Genomic DNA, 17,277 nt, shown 5'->3' with positions numbered 1-17,277 from the left:
GGCTGGAGTTCAGAGCTGACATATTGTTCCTTGGCTTACGTGTCAGTGAGGATAATGCAGCCCTCGGGCAACGCACTGACTCTCTCTAGGGGGATGTTCAATCTTGATCATTCAATAGCAATTTTGTTTACTAGTAGAGAGAAAGTATTGGCAGGAGTCTAAATAAAAGCATTAATTTTCTTTTTCATCTTCATCTGGCTGCTAATGACAAGGAGATTAGACTTTTTCATAATCTACAAAATAGAATATACCTCTCTCCACATCTCGTTGGCAATGAATTGATGAGCAACAGCTAATGGCTGCTGTCTGTTGAACTCTGAGCATGGTGTTTGTCTGGGAACATTTTGAGCATTTGCATTTTTGTAATTGACTTTTCCTTTATATTTAAAAAAAAAGTTCAGGGTTCTGAGAAAAAATAAAAAAAATAGTTATTTATTTTCCAGTGCGTTTTAAGAATATTTTCTTATGCTGTATTCCCTACCTATCCCTGTACACAGGTTTGACCCTACAGATCTATGGAATATGGGTGTCAATAGTACAGACTGATGCTGCTGGAACATGTGTTTAATTTGCATTATGCTAGCTCTTTTCGTCTGAAGGGAGACTAATTTTGCTTAACAGTTAACTGTTACCATGTTTAATGATTTTGGTTCTCATTTTTCCACTGACATCAGGACCGTCACGAAATCTTGTTTCCTTCTTCATGTTCCAGCTGCTCTGTTTGAAGATGACATTCCCTTCCCGCTTCTCTCATATTTCCCTCCCTTCCAGTTTAACCAAAACAGGGCATATTTTTCTATTGGTTTAACCTTTCGGTAGCCTTACTTCATCCACAGAAAATTTTAACCTTTTAGTCCAAAAGATGCCTTCATTCTCCCTCATCCTATTGACACAGAGCCCCACAATGACCCCATTGACTTCTGAATTCCCTATTACTTTCCTCAAGTTTCTCACGCTTCCAGTTTGACTGTGGCCTTTCTCTCTCTGAAACACTTTGTATTGAGTACTTTATTCTGTGCTTTTTCTTACCAAAGGGATTGCTTTGTCTTACAAGGCAAGCATCCTACATTTCCTTACATTTTCTCATATTGTATTTGCTCATGCCTCTTAGATGGTGGACTCTGTTGAGTTCCGTTTCCATTCTTTGCTTAATACAATTTGTCTCTTGGAAAGCTCTGTATATACCCAGGGTGCTAGTTAAAAATCAAATAATAAATTAATTTACTTTACTGTTTTAAAAAGAAATTACATTCTCGTTCAAGCTAAGATGCATTTTGGAGCCACACAAATACTGATTCTAAGTTTAAAACCATCCAACCAAGTGTCTGAGGAACATCTAAGAAAAGTGAATCATAGTTTAAAATATGAACTAAGATGGCCTTTTTTCTGCCTCTCAGTCTGAAGTTTTATATATTTTTTTTTAATTGTAAATGTTTTATATCTTTGCCTTGTATAGGTACTCTGCACCATATCTTTTTTTTAGTTTTGTCATGTTATGCAAGGAAACTCCGTTTGACTTCAGTCACACTGTATGGCCTACTGTACAATCCATATTGTTTTAAAAAAAGTGGTTCTATAAATTGATGAAAAAGGCAGATCTGAAAATATTTGAAAAATACTGAAGTTGGTTTTGTGTGATGTTCTAAATTTCTATTATTTTGGGGACCTGAACTACCACACTTGAAGATCAACACAGTGCTGTTTTGCAAGGAAATATAAAATGTAATACAGAAATTATTCATAGGGAGATTAAAGTCTAGGTTTGTCACTCATTAAATGGTACCTTCACAGTCTTTTGTCATATTCAGCTCTGGAATTTGAATTTCAAATTAGATGAAGGAATACCTGAGGCAAAAATGCTTGGGCTTCTCAAATCCTGTAGAGATTTGGGAAACATAACCCCTCCTCAACATAAAGCCTTTATTTGTAAGAACAACCTTTCGTCCAACATTAAGTGTTTGCTTAGCTGCACCTTTAGTTTTTTAAATGAGTGATCAGTAGCACTAGTATGTATCTTAGAATCGTAGAATCATACAATAGTTTGGGTTGGAAGGGACCTTTAAAGGTCATCTAGTCCAAACCCCCTGCAGTTGGCAGGGACATCTACAACTACATCAGGTTGCTCGGAGCCCCATCCAGCCTGGCCTTGAATGTTTCCAAGGATGGGGCATCTACCACCTCTCTGGGCAACCTGTTCCAGTGTTTCACCACCCTCATCATAAAAAATTTCTTCCTCACATCTAGTCTGAATCTACCCTCTTTTAGTTTAAAACCATTACCCCTTGTCCTATCGCAACAGGCCCTGCTAAAAAGTCTGTCCCCATCTTTCTTATAAGCCCCCTTTAAGTACTGAAAGGCTGCAGTAAGGTCTCCCCGGTATCTGCACAATTTACTTTATTTCACTCCATTTGTAAGCAGTTTTGGTTTGCAATACGCTATGCATACAACTGAAAAGGTGTTTAGGAAAAATTCTCAGATTCCAATTTGGTATTCTTTAGTCACATAAACAGCTAGTTATATAAAAAAAATGCTGAAGTCAAAGGAGTTTTCAAATTTAAAGATTCCAAATTTGTGCTATACCTGTGCCTTTTGGCTGAATGCTGGAATTCTGCATAATAACTTTAGAAAGTACCTTGAGTGATTGTGTGTATCGTGGGCTGGACTGCCTTCCACAGAAAGCCTCTTCCAAAGAGCAATGCCAAGCAACCCTGGATGAATGACAATCTTGTCTTTCATTTTCATTTTCAGGTCTGAACTGCTCTCGCTGGAGAGGAAGGTCTCTTTCAGTTGAGTTACTTTCAAGGGCTAATGAAATTTGTTTGGCCAGCTAATGAGTCTGCCCATGACACGGCTTGACATGACCATCCTCCTCATAGATGAGCACTAGCAAAGTAGCTCTCAGTCATACCTGTCCTTGCAGTGGATCATTGCTTAGTGATGATCTGGAGCTAATGAAAAGGGGTAATGCAGAGCATCAGAGACAGAGGTCTTATTTTAAGCTTAACCTCTTACAACATCAGGAATATTGCAAATCCTGTACCATAATGTACTTCTTTTCCTAGAGGCAAAATCCAGAAAAGCCTGCATTGCTTGGTCTGGGAAATAATTCAGTTAATCCAGCTTAATCCATTTCTTCTGTGCAAAGAGTTTTTAAAAGTTTTCTAGAGAAATTTATACATGCCTCCATGGAAAAAAACCAATGCCTGAGACTGCAAGAGACAAATGCAGTCTTTTCCTGTGTAGCACCCACCAGTGCAGCCCAGCGTTATCCTGGAGGCAGTGCTAAGCTTAATGTATTGCTCCAGATTTTGTACTGTCGTGGCCACTGCTTGAGTCCTCACTGGCGTTTCTGCTGGGGAAGGCAAGATGGCATGGATAAGTTTCTTGTATAAAAATGCAGCAAGTCAGCTGCATAATGAAAAAAAAGATTTCGTATTTCTGCATGTCTGCAATTTCTATTTAGCATCAAACTCTCAAGAATCCCTTTGCTCTTTGCTGCAGTAAAGCTTTCAGTGGTTCTGAGGTTGTTTTCGGCATTTTCTATATGTGTTTAAGGTTACTGGATGGAGTAAAAGCTGACAGTCTCCTAAGTTGTAAGTCAGTTAAATTAAAAGTTTCTGTCTAAGCTAAATCCAGACTGCTTGCCATTCTTTTCTGGTCTGCAGATACCTCAGTTGTTTCTTGCTCAGTCTTTTTAATCACCAACTCCCCTATGAAATGTGGCAATTTCATTACAGAATATCACGCCTCCGTGCAAACCCAGTGTTTAAGGAGAAACCAGGAAAAGAAAAACAAAATTCTTGAGATCTGTGTTGGACTTTCTATTCAAATGACTATGTGTGAGGGCTCTGCACAGATTGCTGCATTCATTTTTATGTTTATTTTTAATCTATTTTTAATCTGTCAGATGTTATGACAGAAATTGCAGTACTTCAGCAATTTTTTTGCAAATATGCTGAAGAAATCAGGAGTACTGATACAATTTAGGTCAGTGCCCAACAAGAAACACAGAATCATCAAAAGAATCTTGGCTTCAAAAATTCCCTTTTTTTGGTGTTCTATTTACCAAAGTACAAAATACAGCTAGAAATATTGCTGCATGGGTGAGGTACTGAGAGGCAAAAGAGGTAGCTGCTCCCCAGGAACATGCTTATATGCACCCTCTTGGCCTCCATGAAAGAGGTATAACTTACTTTGAAATTAAGATTGGACAGGGCTATGGATGTAGTAGCTACCATGGAGTATCTAGCACGCCGTGTAGCCACCTTCTAGACTTCCTCATATCTTTTATGTGCCCTTTCTGATACATTCTGGTTTCATTTGTGTAATGTTACACCAAGACTCCTGTTGCAACGTGTTAGGAAAAGACTACTTAATAAAGTTTTGTCATTTCGCAGACATGCCCGCCATGCGGTGTGTCGTTACAATATTGTACTGTTTCTTGGAAGACAAAGACCTAATGGCGAACAGATTCAGCAATGCATTTAAAAACATGCTTTAAAATAAGTGTTTGATTCAGTGATTTGCAGAGTCGATCTGTTACTTGTTGCCCTAGGAATACTAGGATTTTTTCTCCCAACAATATACCTGATAAAATGGTATCCAGTGCAGTATAAATGGTCAAAGTGTGGCATTTTTGCCTTGCCTAGACTGTTTCTTTTGTTCAGCCTAGTTCCCGCTCTCTTTGTCAGTCAAATTTACAAACAAATGAAAATTACTGAATCTTAATCCAAATTATTTCTAATAATATCTCATAATCCTAGACTAGAAGTGATCTTTCTTACCTTACTGTACAAGCATTTCTGTGTTTCATTTATTATTGATGCTTATTTTAGTTAGAGAATACTTATTTTTTCTTTCCTATTATGTTTTTATAACTTTCAATGTGTAGTACAATTTTCATAATTAAACTGTTGGGATAGTTGACTTAAGAGAACATGTACTGTACAATTTGTTTTATGCTGAATCGATTTTTAATGCTGCAATTAAGCCCTGATCATAGAAGATATTAATGCATTGTGTCTCCTTGTTCTCCGCAGCCCCAACAGAAGCTCCCTTACATCCTCACCTAGGTAGGTGATTTGTCATTCTTATTACTAAAACTCAGGATCACTAACTTTGTTATGATAAACAATCTGTAAGGTCATATGTAAGTAGCTCTGGGGAATTCAAATAAAAATGAGACTCATGTAAAATGAATTGAATTATGACTGGTTCTGATTAGTTGTTTTTTCATTATGATTTTTATTGCTGTTTATTTATTGCCTTTGAGCGCTTGCAGTGCGAGTATATCATGCTGCAGAGCTTTTCTTCCTAGCTATGTATTAGAGCATCTGTTTGCATGAGGACCCATAACGCCCAGTGTGGGACAGCACTGTCACACCAGTGCTGGTCACCGGGGGGAAGGGTTTGCCACAGCGCGCCTTCGAGGTGCACCCAGGAGCAGGGCACTTCTGCTCTCCCAGCCGGGCACGGAGCATGCAGCAGAGCTCCAGCCCTGCACCTGCCAACACACGTGTTGCAATTTGATTAGTCCGGGACAGATCCTGGCATCCTTGCTGAGCTTGAATAGCAGGTGACGGTTACTTCATTCATTTAATGGAAGTATTTGTATAGAAAGCTCTGTTTAATCCAAACACAGCTGCCAAAGTTTTGGAATTTGGATTTTTTTTGGTCATCATACATAAATGAGTCCAAAGCTTGCAGACCAATGGTTAGAAACATTTGCACAACATAACTCACAGTTTATATTCCTTAAATAAGCTGACCTTTACTGCCAGCTCCACTCATAGCAGCAGAGAAATTCCAATGAGCTCATGGATTTTTGCTTATGAGTTACCAGAATGAACCCCCTGACTATTAGAAGTGTAGCACACTCACTAGGACGTCTCATCCCTCCTTGTGCCAGTGTTTCCAAAATCTAGATTTGGAGGGGTTTTTTTCTGAACATTCAGAACAACGAACAATTTGGAACAAAAGTTCTTAAAACATTTAGCATGTGCTTGATGGCCGCATCTTTTCATAACCATCGCACTTTGGTGATAGATTGGGCGACTTAATTTTATGTGGCACTATAATCCAGAGTAAGCAAAAAAACCTGTAACTGAGAAAACCCTGCTTTTCTAGCTAGCATACTTTAAAAAGCCGGTTTCCTCATTTTACAATGCATTACTTTAGCTCTCGGTAAGGCAACAGTTAGAAAGCACTGGATGATTACACTGGATATTTTTCATATAGTGCTTTCTTTTCTTTGTAGCTGAAATGCACAGTGACAGCATTATCCTACGAGATGACTTTGATTCTTACCATCAGCAAGAATTGAATCCTACCATGTGGTGAGTTTCAGACTTCTGCTTTCCTTTATACGCATCGGAGCAAATGAAAACATTTTGGTTATTATACTGAAGTATTTGTATTATATTAATTCCTAGATACCTCAGCTCACATTGGCGTAAGCTTGTGTGTGTCTGTTCCATTGGGACCTAAATATGTTAGTTTATTAATTAATTGATTAATGAATGACTGAGAAATTCTAAGCCCATTGAAGCGAGTGACAAATTCTCAATGATTGCAAATTTTCAATTAATCCAAAGACAGAAAGGGGTGTAGAGCTGAGCTCAGTGAATGTTTTTTGCATGAAGATTTTGATTTCTTGAGATCATAGCTTTTCATGGAAAAGGTGATGAACTTCAATAATTAAGCTTTGTTTTTTCAATTTTTTTTTATTTCATGTTCATGTAGTACCTATTTCTGGGGAAGCTAACTATAGTAAAAACTCCTTCTAAACTGAAATCCATATGTTTCCAAATCATTCAAAAGAAAAAATTAACTGGAATCAAATACCTCCATCTAATTTTCAGCTGCTGAAAATGTTTAAGGTTGATTTTTTTTCTTTTTTTGTGGAAGGCAAATTTTTTGAAAACTTTTGTATTGTATAGGAAGGAAAACCCTTCCCTTCCCAGCTTTATACAGCAACTCCCAATTGCTAGGTTTTTTTTGTTCCATGGGATTCCTGAGTAGGGTCATTCATATTATCACAGTCTACATCTGAAACAGCAAGCACAGGTTGTTATTCTTTAACCAGTAGATGCTGTTGGAGAATCTCAGGACTCCATGTGGATAAGGCAAGTACAATTTAGGACAGGTCAGGCAGAAGCTTTATTAACTATGATCATAGTGAGAAAGCACTCGGACAGCACCTCCCCCCCTGCTCCCCCGTTCTCTGCCAAGTGATTGCAGAGACCCAACCCATACACTGTTGCAGAAAACAAGGAAAGAGGTGAGGAAAACCAATCATTCCAATGGTAATAAAGCCAAGTATCCATCCCTGGGAGGGACGGACTCCTTAAGTCGCTGCCACAGTTCCAACAACTCCAACAGGAAATAATAGGACAATATGGAGAGGTGGCTGTTGGCGGAGCCTATAGGAGTGGCACACCTAGTGTTATCTTAGCTCAGAAGTGGGGAGTTGGAAACAGTCACAAACTGTTAGCTTTTAATCAAAAGGTATGTTCTTTTAGCAAAGATAACTCTTAGCCAGACCTCTTATCTTAAATATTAATAATTTTACCACTACAATGATCACAGTGAGAGAGTACCATTTCATATGATATATGCATGTACGTCACAAAAGAGGAAGTTATAGGTCACTTATAGTACAAAACTGATTCTATTCTTTACAGTGACTATTTCTACTGGTCATACTATACCCAGATAAACACATCTATTGGTCTTAACATGAAGTTTTGAAGGTGGGAGTCTCCTTTTTTTATATGAGATTGTTACTGAGTTTTCTATTCCTTCCAACCCTATTTCATAAATGTAACTAATTTTATTGATTTAATTCATACAAAACACAGAAATATTTTACTGGGTTAGTTTATCTTGTTCAAGTAAATTCTTGACGGGCATTTTAGCAGTTACCTGCATTTGTTAGTTAGGAATACACATGATCTGTGAAATCTCACTTCATTTTCCTTTTTATTAAGGCCTGTCACAGTTTTCCATCTGTGCAGGTCTTTCACAGTTTCATCATCTGATGTAAAAAGATTGTGGTTTATGGAATTTTATGGATATTTTTCTTTTACATGTGCTTATTGTCGTACTTTTTAATATGTACCTACTATTTTTCCTCCTTTTGTTCCTTTTGTATCATCTCTTTAAATGTTTTTCTGGACAGATGCATTAAGGACCTGGAATACTACAATATAAAAAACCCCTCTTTCTTTATGGGAATGAATAGATCAAGGACTCTTAATGGGTTACAGAATAGCTGCCAAGGTGGATAGCTTTAGCAGCAGTGTGTTAAATGGACTTGAGTGGAAAGAAATGAGAGGAGGCATTATTTCCCTGCAGATGTCTCATAACTCACAGAGGGCCTGCCTGTTGGGAGCCTCCGTAATTTATTTATCCATTGCTCTCTTATCTTTAAATTCATCCTTGCTTTATAGAAGTCTCAGCAGAGAAATCTCAGACTAAAAGAGCCCCCAGTCTCCTGCTCCTTTTGTCCCAAAGGTTTGGATTTGGTCCCTTTGGAATAACCTTAACCCACCTTGGTTAGTGGGTCAGTGCAGAGAGGTGTGTGCTGGGAGAGAGAGTCCCAAAACTCACTGCAATCCTGAGAAAGATTTTCTTGTAATAACACCAGAAAGCCAACATCTTCAGCAATGCTAAATAGAAGTGGAGCACAAATAAAAGAAAACTGTAATGAGGTGTCATGAGCTTTTCTGCATAAAGGATTTCTACAGTAGCTCTGCCTCCGGTGAAGACCCGCTTAGTGGCAGAAAGCTCATTCTCATTTGATTGTCTAGTGGGAGTTAAATCAGGGATTATTAACAGTTTATGCCATCCACCTTAAAATTGCATTTTTTCCCCTGGCAGCTGCTAAAATCCCATCTTTACCACAAACAATTGCGGTAACTGCTAGAGCAGTATTTCCAACCCTGCTCAGTCCCTGGTCTGCTGTGCTCAGAGTGTGCGGTAGCAGCTGCCTTGTGTGCACCGATACTCCAGCAGTGCCGTGTCACCAGGGGCCAGTTAGACTAAGCCACTCTAATAATTTCTGAAACCATTATTTGTGTAAAGATGAAAAGAGAAGTGTTTGTATTTTCCTATGATCTTTTCTTCCGAAATCCTACATAACACTGGCTTGGATGTGATTAATATTGTCCCGCTCCTCCTGATCCCCTTTCTGGCATGCACAGCTCTGGCAGAGTCGTATAGTCCAAGTGCACAAGCAAAGCATTTTATAGCTTCTCTGTGTGTGTAATTTTATGAGTCCCAGCAGAGCCTGTGTGTCACTCCCATCGCTGGGAGAGGCCTCACATCAAATAACTACTTTGCACAAGGGCACTGTATGATTTCGAGAGTGACTGCCTATTTTTTATGGATTTCTGCTCTTTCAAATGCATTAAAAGACACATCCTGCCCAGCAACCATCTGTTTCTTTGGAGGCTCGGGAGCAGGGAAGGAGTGGCTATGAGTGTTTCTGGAGCTGCAAGGGGAGGAGAAAGGGGAGGTTGAGATGGGGCTCATTGTAAACAGAAAAATCACAGCATCTGGGAATGGGTTCCTGACCTAAATCACAGTTTGGTGATTGAAAGAAAACAGGAGAAACGCTAAAGTGGCAAAAGACAAGGAGAGAAGGAGACAGCAGGAGAGGACACATAAAGAGAAGGAAGCAGGGAGGATTTCTGTGCTGGGAATGCAGGAACGGGAGCATGTCTCATCTTTCTCATTTTCTTGGGACTCAACCACCATGAGGATTTCATGTATGGTGTGTCCAACTAATTTTTATATTCTTTTCTTCCAGTGTGCCATCATGTCAGAATATGATTATTTCCAAAGTCCCCTACCCATAGGCACAAGTCTGCTTAGTTAAGCAACGATTTCCCTATTTCTTGGGTCTCATTTGCCACAACTTCACAAAGATCTCTTTGGCTTGTGAAACAAATATACATCACACATTCATAAATGTCCAATGTATTTTATGTCTAACATGTATTAGCTGTGGAAGTTAAGGTAGGTAAGTTCACAGCTGACTTGCAGAACTAATTAGACAGTAATGTTTAGTGCATTTTGCAATAAGAAGTCTAATAGTACAGGTGACTGATGGTCCATGAGACTTGCTGAAAACTGGCAGGAGTGTGTTAGTTCAGAAAGCTCGGGAACCATGGATGTAATTGATTTCCTCTGTAGGGAAAGGGAATCTGCACCATGTACTACTTGCCAGGGAAGGGCCAGGGAATGGCTGGATGAGAAGTCCCAATACGGGTGGTATCTGGAAGACTGTCTAGGTCTTTGAGCACCTGTTTCTGTGACCATCTTGCCTCCGTGTGACCTCATAAAATTGCAGAGGAGAGTATAAAAAAGGTGCTATATAGAACTAAAACATGCCAAACAAGAACAAATCTAGAAAAAATATTCTCTTTAATCCTACGATAAATGATTTAAAGTTGAGACAAAAGGGGGTGGGGGGCAGAAGATGCATAAATTAGAAAAGAAGAGATGCTGGCATTAATATATGTTTCTGTATAAAACACTTAGTTTTAACAGTAGGGCTTGTAGACAACAGGGGATTCAGTACATTTAAAAAAGAAAGACTCTGTACAGAAGCTTGTTGCTAGCTAAGCTCTCCTTCCCAACTTGTTGCCATATTTCATCTCAAAGCCTATCAGCACTCCAAACAGCAATCACTTACAGAAGACATGCTTTTCAAAGATGACGTGAAGAAAAGCTGAGCATGTAAAATCAATCACTAAGAAACAGGTTCCATCACTTCTTCGTGGCATATGAGAAATGAAGAGGTACAGTGATATTTCCAGTGGCAAAGAGGTGGAGAAAAGCTTTGTGACAGGAGAGAGAAGTCCGAAAGTGGTTTCCAAATTGCACTAAAACTGTGGGATTAAACTTCAGAAAGATTTATGTTTAAAAATCTCTTGGCAGCTTGAAGTGTTTATCTTCTTTATAGTCCAGACATCACAAAAGACATCACTCAATATAATGTCCACAAACTCATAGAGCGAGTACAGGGAAACGAGATGACAAATAGGGATGAGGAAACAGCAGATGTTTCCCCTTCAGCAAAGTGAAGAACAATAGCAGAGAGAGGTGGGACTCTCTAAGCCAGAGATGAGAGTGATGGCAGGTCTGCAGAGAAGACATCTAGATGAATATGACGCACGTCAACAGTGTCAGCGAGTACCAGCTGCGAAGAGAATGCTGAAGAGATTTTAACATGTTAAGATTTCAGACCAGGCAGGTGAGAAAGATAATGTAAAAAGCTGCACCCAGCCAGGGCAATTAATACAGTGTCCTGTTTGTATAAATGGAAAAGAAATTAACGTTCCTGACTACACCAGGAAAGGAGTGAATTGGATCTTTTCTAAACACGTAATACTATGACGATGATCTGAGGAATAGCAGATCAATTATCTTACTCTTCATGCATTCCTGTCAAGCTGGTGAGCAATTTATTGTCAGAGGTAATGCATTTCAAAGAGAGCACAAAGGTTTGAATCAGAATTACCAACAGCTGTCCAGTTTCTTATGAGAGGATTCATCCTAGAAAAGACAAATGATGATGAAATAGCTGTATTAGAAGGACAGTGTTTCTGGATTTCCAGACAGTATTTCATAGACCACGTTACAGAAGTAGAATAGATGAACAGCTGCATCGTGTTGTATTCATTGAAATATGAGAAATACAAAATTAAAATATCCCTTAGATTATGTAGCCTGACCTTTCATGAGGGACTAAGTGGTCCCTACATAGTATTCATAGACAAAATTTTCCTGCCATATCTCTCTCTCCCTGGACATACAAGGAGTTAAGGAGATATTCCACTATAAAACTCCAAAACGTTGGGGCAGATAATGAAAATAATGCTTATAAACAGCCAGAATCCTACAGAATTCCAGGTATTCTTCTAGTTACTGTCCCTCTGTTCTTCAGTTATCAGAGTTTAGGGATCAAGTGAAATTTCGATAGCGATAAAACATGTCCTCCATGAACTCTGTTTCTGTATTTTCTCTTGAAGTACAATTTCATTCACTCACGTGCTCTCTTCTTGCTTTGAGACATAAAATTATGGGCCAACTGTGGCTTCAATAAGTAAATATTAACTCATTGAAGTCAGTAGGAACTACATTACTTTATTAGAGGATTTAATTTTGCTGCTTGAATTCAAAATCCTAAATGCTATTAGTGTGAATTGCTGAATGACTTCATTGACATGCTCGTACAGGAAAAAAACTCAAGGATTTTTTACATCTGACTTTGTTTCAGGAAGTGGAACTGAAACTGACCTTTAATGAAATACCAGAATAAGGGAGAGATTTGGAAAGTGGGAACAAGGCATTTGTTGCCTTCTTTGACTTCTGTAATGGACTTGGGCAGAAGAAAACCCGTCCTGTGCTGAATTCACCCAGGACCAACTGAAGAGACCCAAAATAACAAGTGCAATCAATTATTCACCACATCTATGCATCTGATGACCTAACATCTATCACTCAGCAGAGTTTAGCACTCACAGACCTGCAGGGTATTGTGCAGGGTATTGTACACTGCCCAGAGTTAACCCCTTCTGCCAAAAGTTACCCACAGCTTTGCTGCCCTGGGAAGCCAGGGGAGTGGTGAGGAGCCCCAGTCTGCTGCGGGAGCAGACCAGGAGGCAGCTCCATTTAGTTAAACACCTACTTTAAATGTTATTTCTAATTGCTACCTGGGTTCACAGCAGCCCATCCTCCCTTCCTCAGATCTTTTGGATGCATGGCCCCTGCAGGGAAGAGCTGTCCCAGCGCCATGGGGTAGCTGACAATGCTACCAGCCTCTTCCTAGCAATGCAGCTGGAGATTTCATTTGCCCTGTCCAGGACCATGGTGGGCTGACGGTTTTCAGATACTCAGGAATAGAAAAATCCTGCTCCACACAGTTTACAGAAAGACTTGCAGAGGTTTAACACAACACTTGTTAATGAAAAGACAATCAAGCAACATAAATTAGGAAAAGAGGTGAAAAAAACCCAAGGAAATTTGTATAGGAATAAACCATACATCGATAGTGTGTATCAATTATCTATCATCAACTACAATCATTGAAAACTCTATCATATATATTGACAGCAAGTCCCTATCTCCTTGGGATTTCTTCCTTTCCATCCGATGTCCTGTAAGATCTGCCATACAGAAATTAGGCGGAGAATGAAAAGACAGAAGAAAACCAAACCTTTGCACACCATTAAACTAGATCTGGGCTGTGTGCATGGGAATGTGTATTTTGGTGACATTATACATCAGAAAGGGTGGCCAAGTGTGAGGCACTCTGTATGAAAGGAGCCGAAGAAAAAACTGCCTAAACACCCCTTACATAAGTCCATTGCACTTAAAACTCTAAAAATACCAGCTATCAAAGTACAGACAAAAATCAGCAAAAAATAAGACAATTTCAAGTGAGTTCACCCTTGCTTACAGTGGAGTTGCTCCGGGATCAAATGTTTGCCTGCAGGTTTGATGTTAAAGCTGAGCTTTGGATGCACGAAGGCAATGTTGGTCAGCCCCATGGCAGGCAGTTTGTCAGGGGCTGGGAACATTTCCAAAATTTTTTGAAAATGTACTGCTCATGCCAAGAGCCGATACCCTGATCCTCGAAGGTGAGGGAGAAGGCCCTTTCCTTCTGCTCCTCAGTCGGGCTGCCCACAAAGTCCTTCCTATTAAATTAAGAAATATCAGGAGAGGTGCAATTAGTTGGCTCAGCAGCACTTACCGACCTCTCTGAGATTTTCTTCATACTTTTTCCCCTAGAAGGTAAAAAGTGGCAACTCTCTGTGACTAGGAATATGGGATATGACAAATACAAACAGAAAGCAGAAGGGAGACCCGTGTTACAGCACTGGGCTGTAGGAGCTTCTTGGTACCCAGTTTCGGGTAGGGTGTGCAGCCTCGAGTCTGCCCTTCGGGGTAAATAACCCTGTGGGCTGGCAGAGGGCTGATCCTAACTCCTCCTCCTGAGCTGTTCTGTATGGTAACTCCACAATGGTGGGTTTACATATGGTGTATCAAATGTGCAGTAAGGATTTTGGAAGAAGAGTAACTTCAGGGTAAATTATACACGTAAGAGTTCAACTTGGTTTCCCATCGTGTGGTGTTTTGCAGCTGACGAGCAGGGACATTCCTTTTTAGGGGGGACAGTGTGCAAAGAGCAAGTACTTACTCGCAAGGGGCTTTTTCTAGAGGGAGCTCTAGTGCATCATACGTACAGTTGCTCTTTACGTTCAGCACCATGATAACAAAACAGTCCAATCTGAGTGCCAAGATATAACGGTCTTATTTTACAGTTTACAAGCCCAATGTGGTCTCAAACGTACGGTTTCTAATTTCCATTTTGAACATGGTGTGTTCTTCCTGCAGGTCTGAATGCAGTAACTGCGAGGTTGGAGAGCAGTGCGGTGTGATAATGCACGGCAACGCCGTCACTTTCTGTGAGCCATATGGTCCCAGAGAACTGGTAAGTGAAGGCTGGCTCATCTCCTGGGGCTGGGATGCAGGCTATGAATTGAGGCTGCCTCAGCTGCAGAGATGTCGGTGTGTTTTGAAAGTTTGGTGTTCAGCAGAGAGGCTCTTAAGCAAGGCGATAGGGGCATAGAAGAGCATCCCAGGAACATCCCAGTGTTTTAAACGATAGATGCTAATCAAAGGTTATTTCAGTAGTTTGTAAGGGGAAGTCTCTTGATCTGGTATGCATCCAAGTTATTTAAAGTGTCTATAAAAGATTGGAAAGGCAAGGAAATAGAACTGTGTTGTCAAACTGGCATCGTTCTCTTTTTATTTCTGACAATGAAAAAAAGACAAGGTTCATTTTTCTTCTCTTATTTTATTAGCTGTGTCCTGTTTTTTCTTGTCGCTGTTGACAAATGTTAATTTGGTTGTAAAACATCACTTGTGAACAATGCGTCTTACAGACTTAAATGCAGCCTGGAGCAAGCACCTCAGGCAAGTGTATGTAACAAACTGAGTCATGATGAAGGTGACAATTAATTTCATTGGGGAGTAGTTTGGTCATAAAATTTCTGTAAGAAACAACATGGTGCAATTTGCATTAACTTGGGATCATCTGGGTGTGGAAAATGAATTGAAAGATATATAACCACATCCTGATGCTGGGCAGCTAGTTGCAGTGATACGCATAAAATGGGAATTTTGGAAAGAACTGAAAAATTAAAAAAAAAACAACTCGAAGCCTGTGTAATTCAAAATTAATTTTCATGTTTTCAACAGTTTTCTGAGTGGAGGGAGAGGCTGATTAGAGCTATTTGAGGAGTGTACATGGAAGAGGGCCATAAACCAGAAGTGGTTTTGGCCAAGCATCTTCTCTTCATTTCAGACATTGACAATTCTTTTAACAGGGTTAATTTTACATCCTTAACTGAGACCAGAATTCCACAAATGCAATGTAGATATTGCTGGTGTGGTGACTGAAAGGCATAAACACATATAAAACTAATTCAGAGGTTTTATGGATAAAGGAGGATTTCAGTCATTTTCCTCACAGCCAGCTCCAGCCGGGGAATCCTGACAGGGATGCTAAATTGCCTCTCTGTTACTTTGAATCCTATTTGAATGTACTATGCTTCATTAACTGCCTTTAGAAGAGATGCATTGTTTATGTCCTGCGCAAAAATGAAGTCACACTACTGGGATATCTTTCCCAATTTTTAAACTCATTTTTAGTTGCAGTATTGAGCATAGGTAACACTCCTTGAAAAACAATCTATTTATGACATTTAGCAAACCCAGGGTCCCAGCTATGAGGGTTTTGAAATGTCATTAATTAGCTGTCTTGTCCCTGCTGATATGTAATTTCGACTACCCTTAGTAATCATGAATTGGCTTCAAAATGCAGTGTTGGACTGTATTTGTCATATTACCACGTGGTAAAATAGCACTACCATGGCATCAGGAACTTGGAAAAATTTATTATGGTGCCAAAGTGGTGTGATTAAATAATCAGCTGAAAAAATCATCATGCTTATAAACAGTTAGCAGCCTAATAATGAAAGTGTTTATAAATATTATGGCAGTGTTGCAGAAAAATCAGATCATTCTGAAGGAACATGCTAATGGCTTAACGTTTTGGATGAGCACAGGATGGTATTTGTGCCAGAGGTCTGACCTAGTTTTATTTTTGAATATGGACATAGGTTTAAATCCCTATTTTCTGAGAACCAACCTGTTTCTGATTTGTAGTCACATTTCGGCGATTTCACAACATATATCTTCCTGTCACAAATTTTAAAACCTGTTTCATTTCTCCAGTCATTATGCATTTTTATTCTGTTACCTTTACTATTTCAATCCTATTCTGTCCCTACTTGAAATAGCTCTTGAAATCTCTGTTCCTGTTCGTGGCTCCTAGTGCCACATTATTGCTTTAAAATACTTAGTCAAGAAGAGTTGAATTTGCAAAATGTATTATATCAACAGCTGTGACAGCTGCTGGTTTGCTTCCTTGACCTCCCTCTCTTCTCCTGCCTCCCAGCAGCTGCCTGTTACTGCAGGCAAAGGGATTTTTAATGCCAACTGTCCACGTCCATTGGTGAGAATTTACCACTGGCAAAATCCTGGAAACGTGTAGTGTCAGAGATGTTGCAAGCAAAGGAAAATAGCTACTAAAGGCTCCCTACCAGCCTCTCTGCAGCATCTGAACTTAACAGTCCTTTGCAGAACTTCGCAAAAAGTTTTTAGTATGTCTAACGCTTTTTTCTAAAGCATTACTGAAATGACTTATAACATAGTCTGTTTTAAGCCTACGTGAATACCTCTTCTGTGATAACTGATACATTTAATTTCTTGGTGATATGGGCCACTGAACATTGATAAAGGGTTTCATTTTCAAATTAGAACTTGCACGACATAATTAATTGAATGTAAACTAATATGATAGGTACTCATAACTCAAGTCAGAAAGCACTTTATTATTTGGCATGATGAATGTGATACTTAATACTGAATTGATCCTGACAGAATGGACTTAAATGGGGATGTGACTGTATTTTTAAAGGAGCTACATAAATGCAGCTTCCCTGTTTTTGTTTAAAGACTAAAATTACCTGTAAAGAATATTCCAAAGAAAGGAAAACTGTATATTAAGTAAACATTATGTACAGATAGTGCCAAATTTTGAGATAGTGTTTAAAGTTGCTGTTTGAGATGATTGTGAAGCCTTGGGAGTCTGTCCCACTGATAAATTTCCTAAATTTCCGTGCACCCTCCTAAAGCACG

The 17,277-nt window shown here is 39.4% G+C and overlaps 1 protein-coding gene across 1 annotated transcript in view; it reads left to right on the top strand.

Moving 5' to 3' along the window:
- Positions 1-17,277, top strand: part of RELN (reelin) — a 298,352-nt gene that overhangs the window by 126,860 nt on the left and 154,215 nt on the right. The window contains exons 5-7 of the mRNA XM_087765536.1: positions 5,040-5,072; positions 6,257-6,335; positions 14,407-14,503. Coding sequence (XP_087621662.1) covers positions 5,040-5,072; positions 6,257-6,335; positions 14,407-14,503 — 209 coding nt within the window. The remainder of the gene's footprint in view (positions 1-5,039; positions 5,073-6,256; positions 6,336-14,406; positions 14,504-17,277) is intronic.

The sequence above is a fragment of the Nipponia nippon genome, unplaced genomic scaffold, assembly GCF_047370975.1.
Source record: "Nipponia nippon isolate SJK-2023a ecotype South Korea unplaced genomic scaffold, ASM4737097v1 scaffold_3, whole genome shotgun sequence".
NCBI lineage: Eukaryota > Metazoa > Chordata > Aves > Pelecaniformes > Threskiornithidae > Nipponia > Nipponia nippon.
This window is presented reverse-complemented; position numbering and strand designations above follow the sequence as displayed.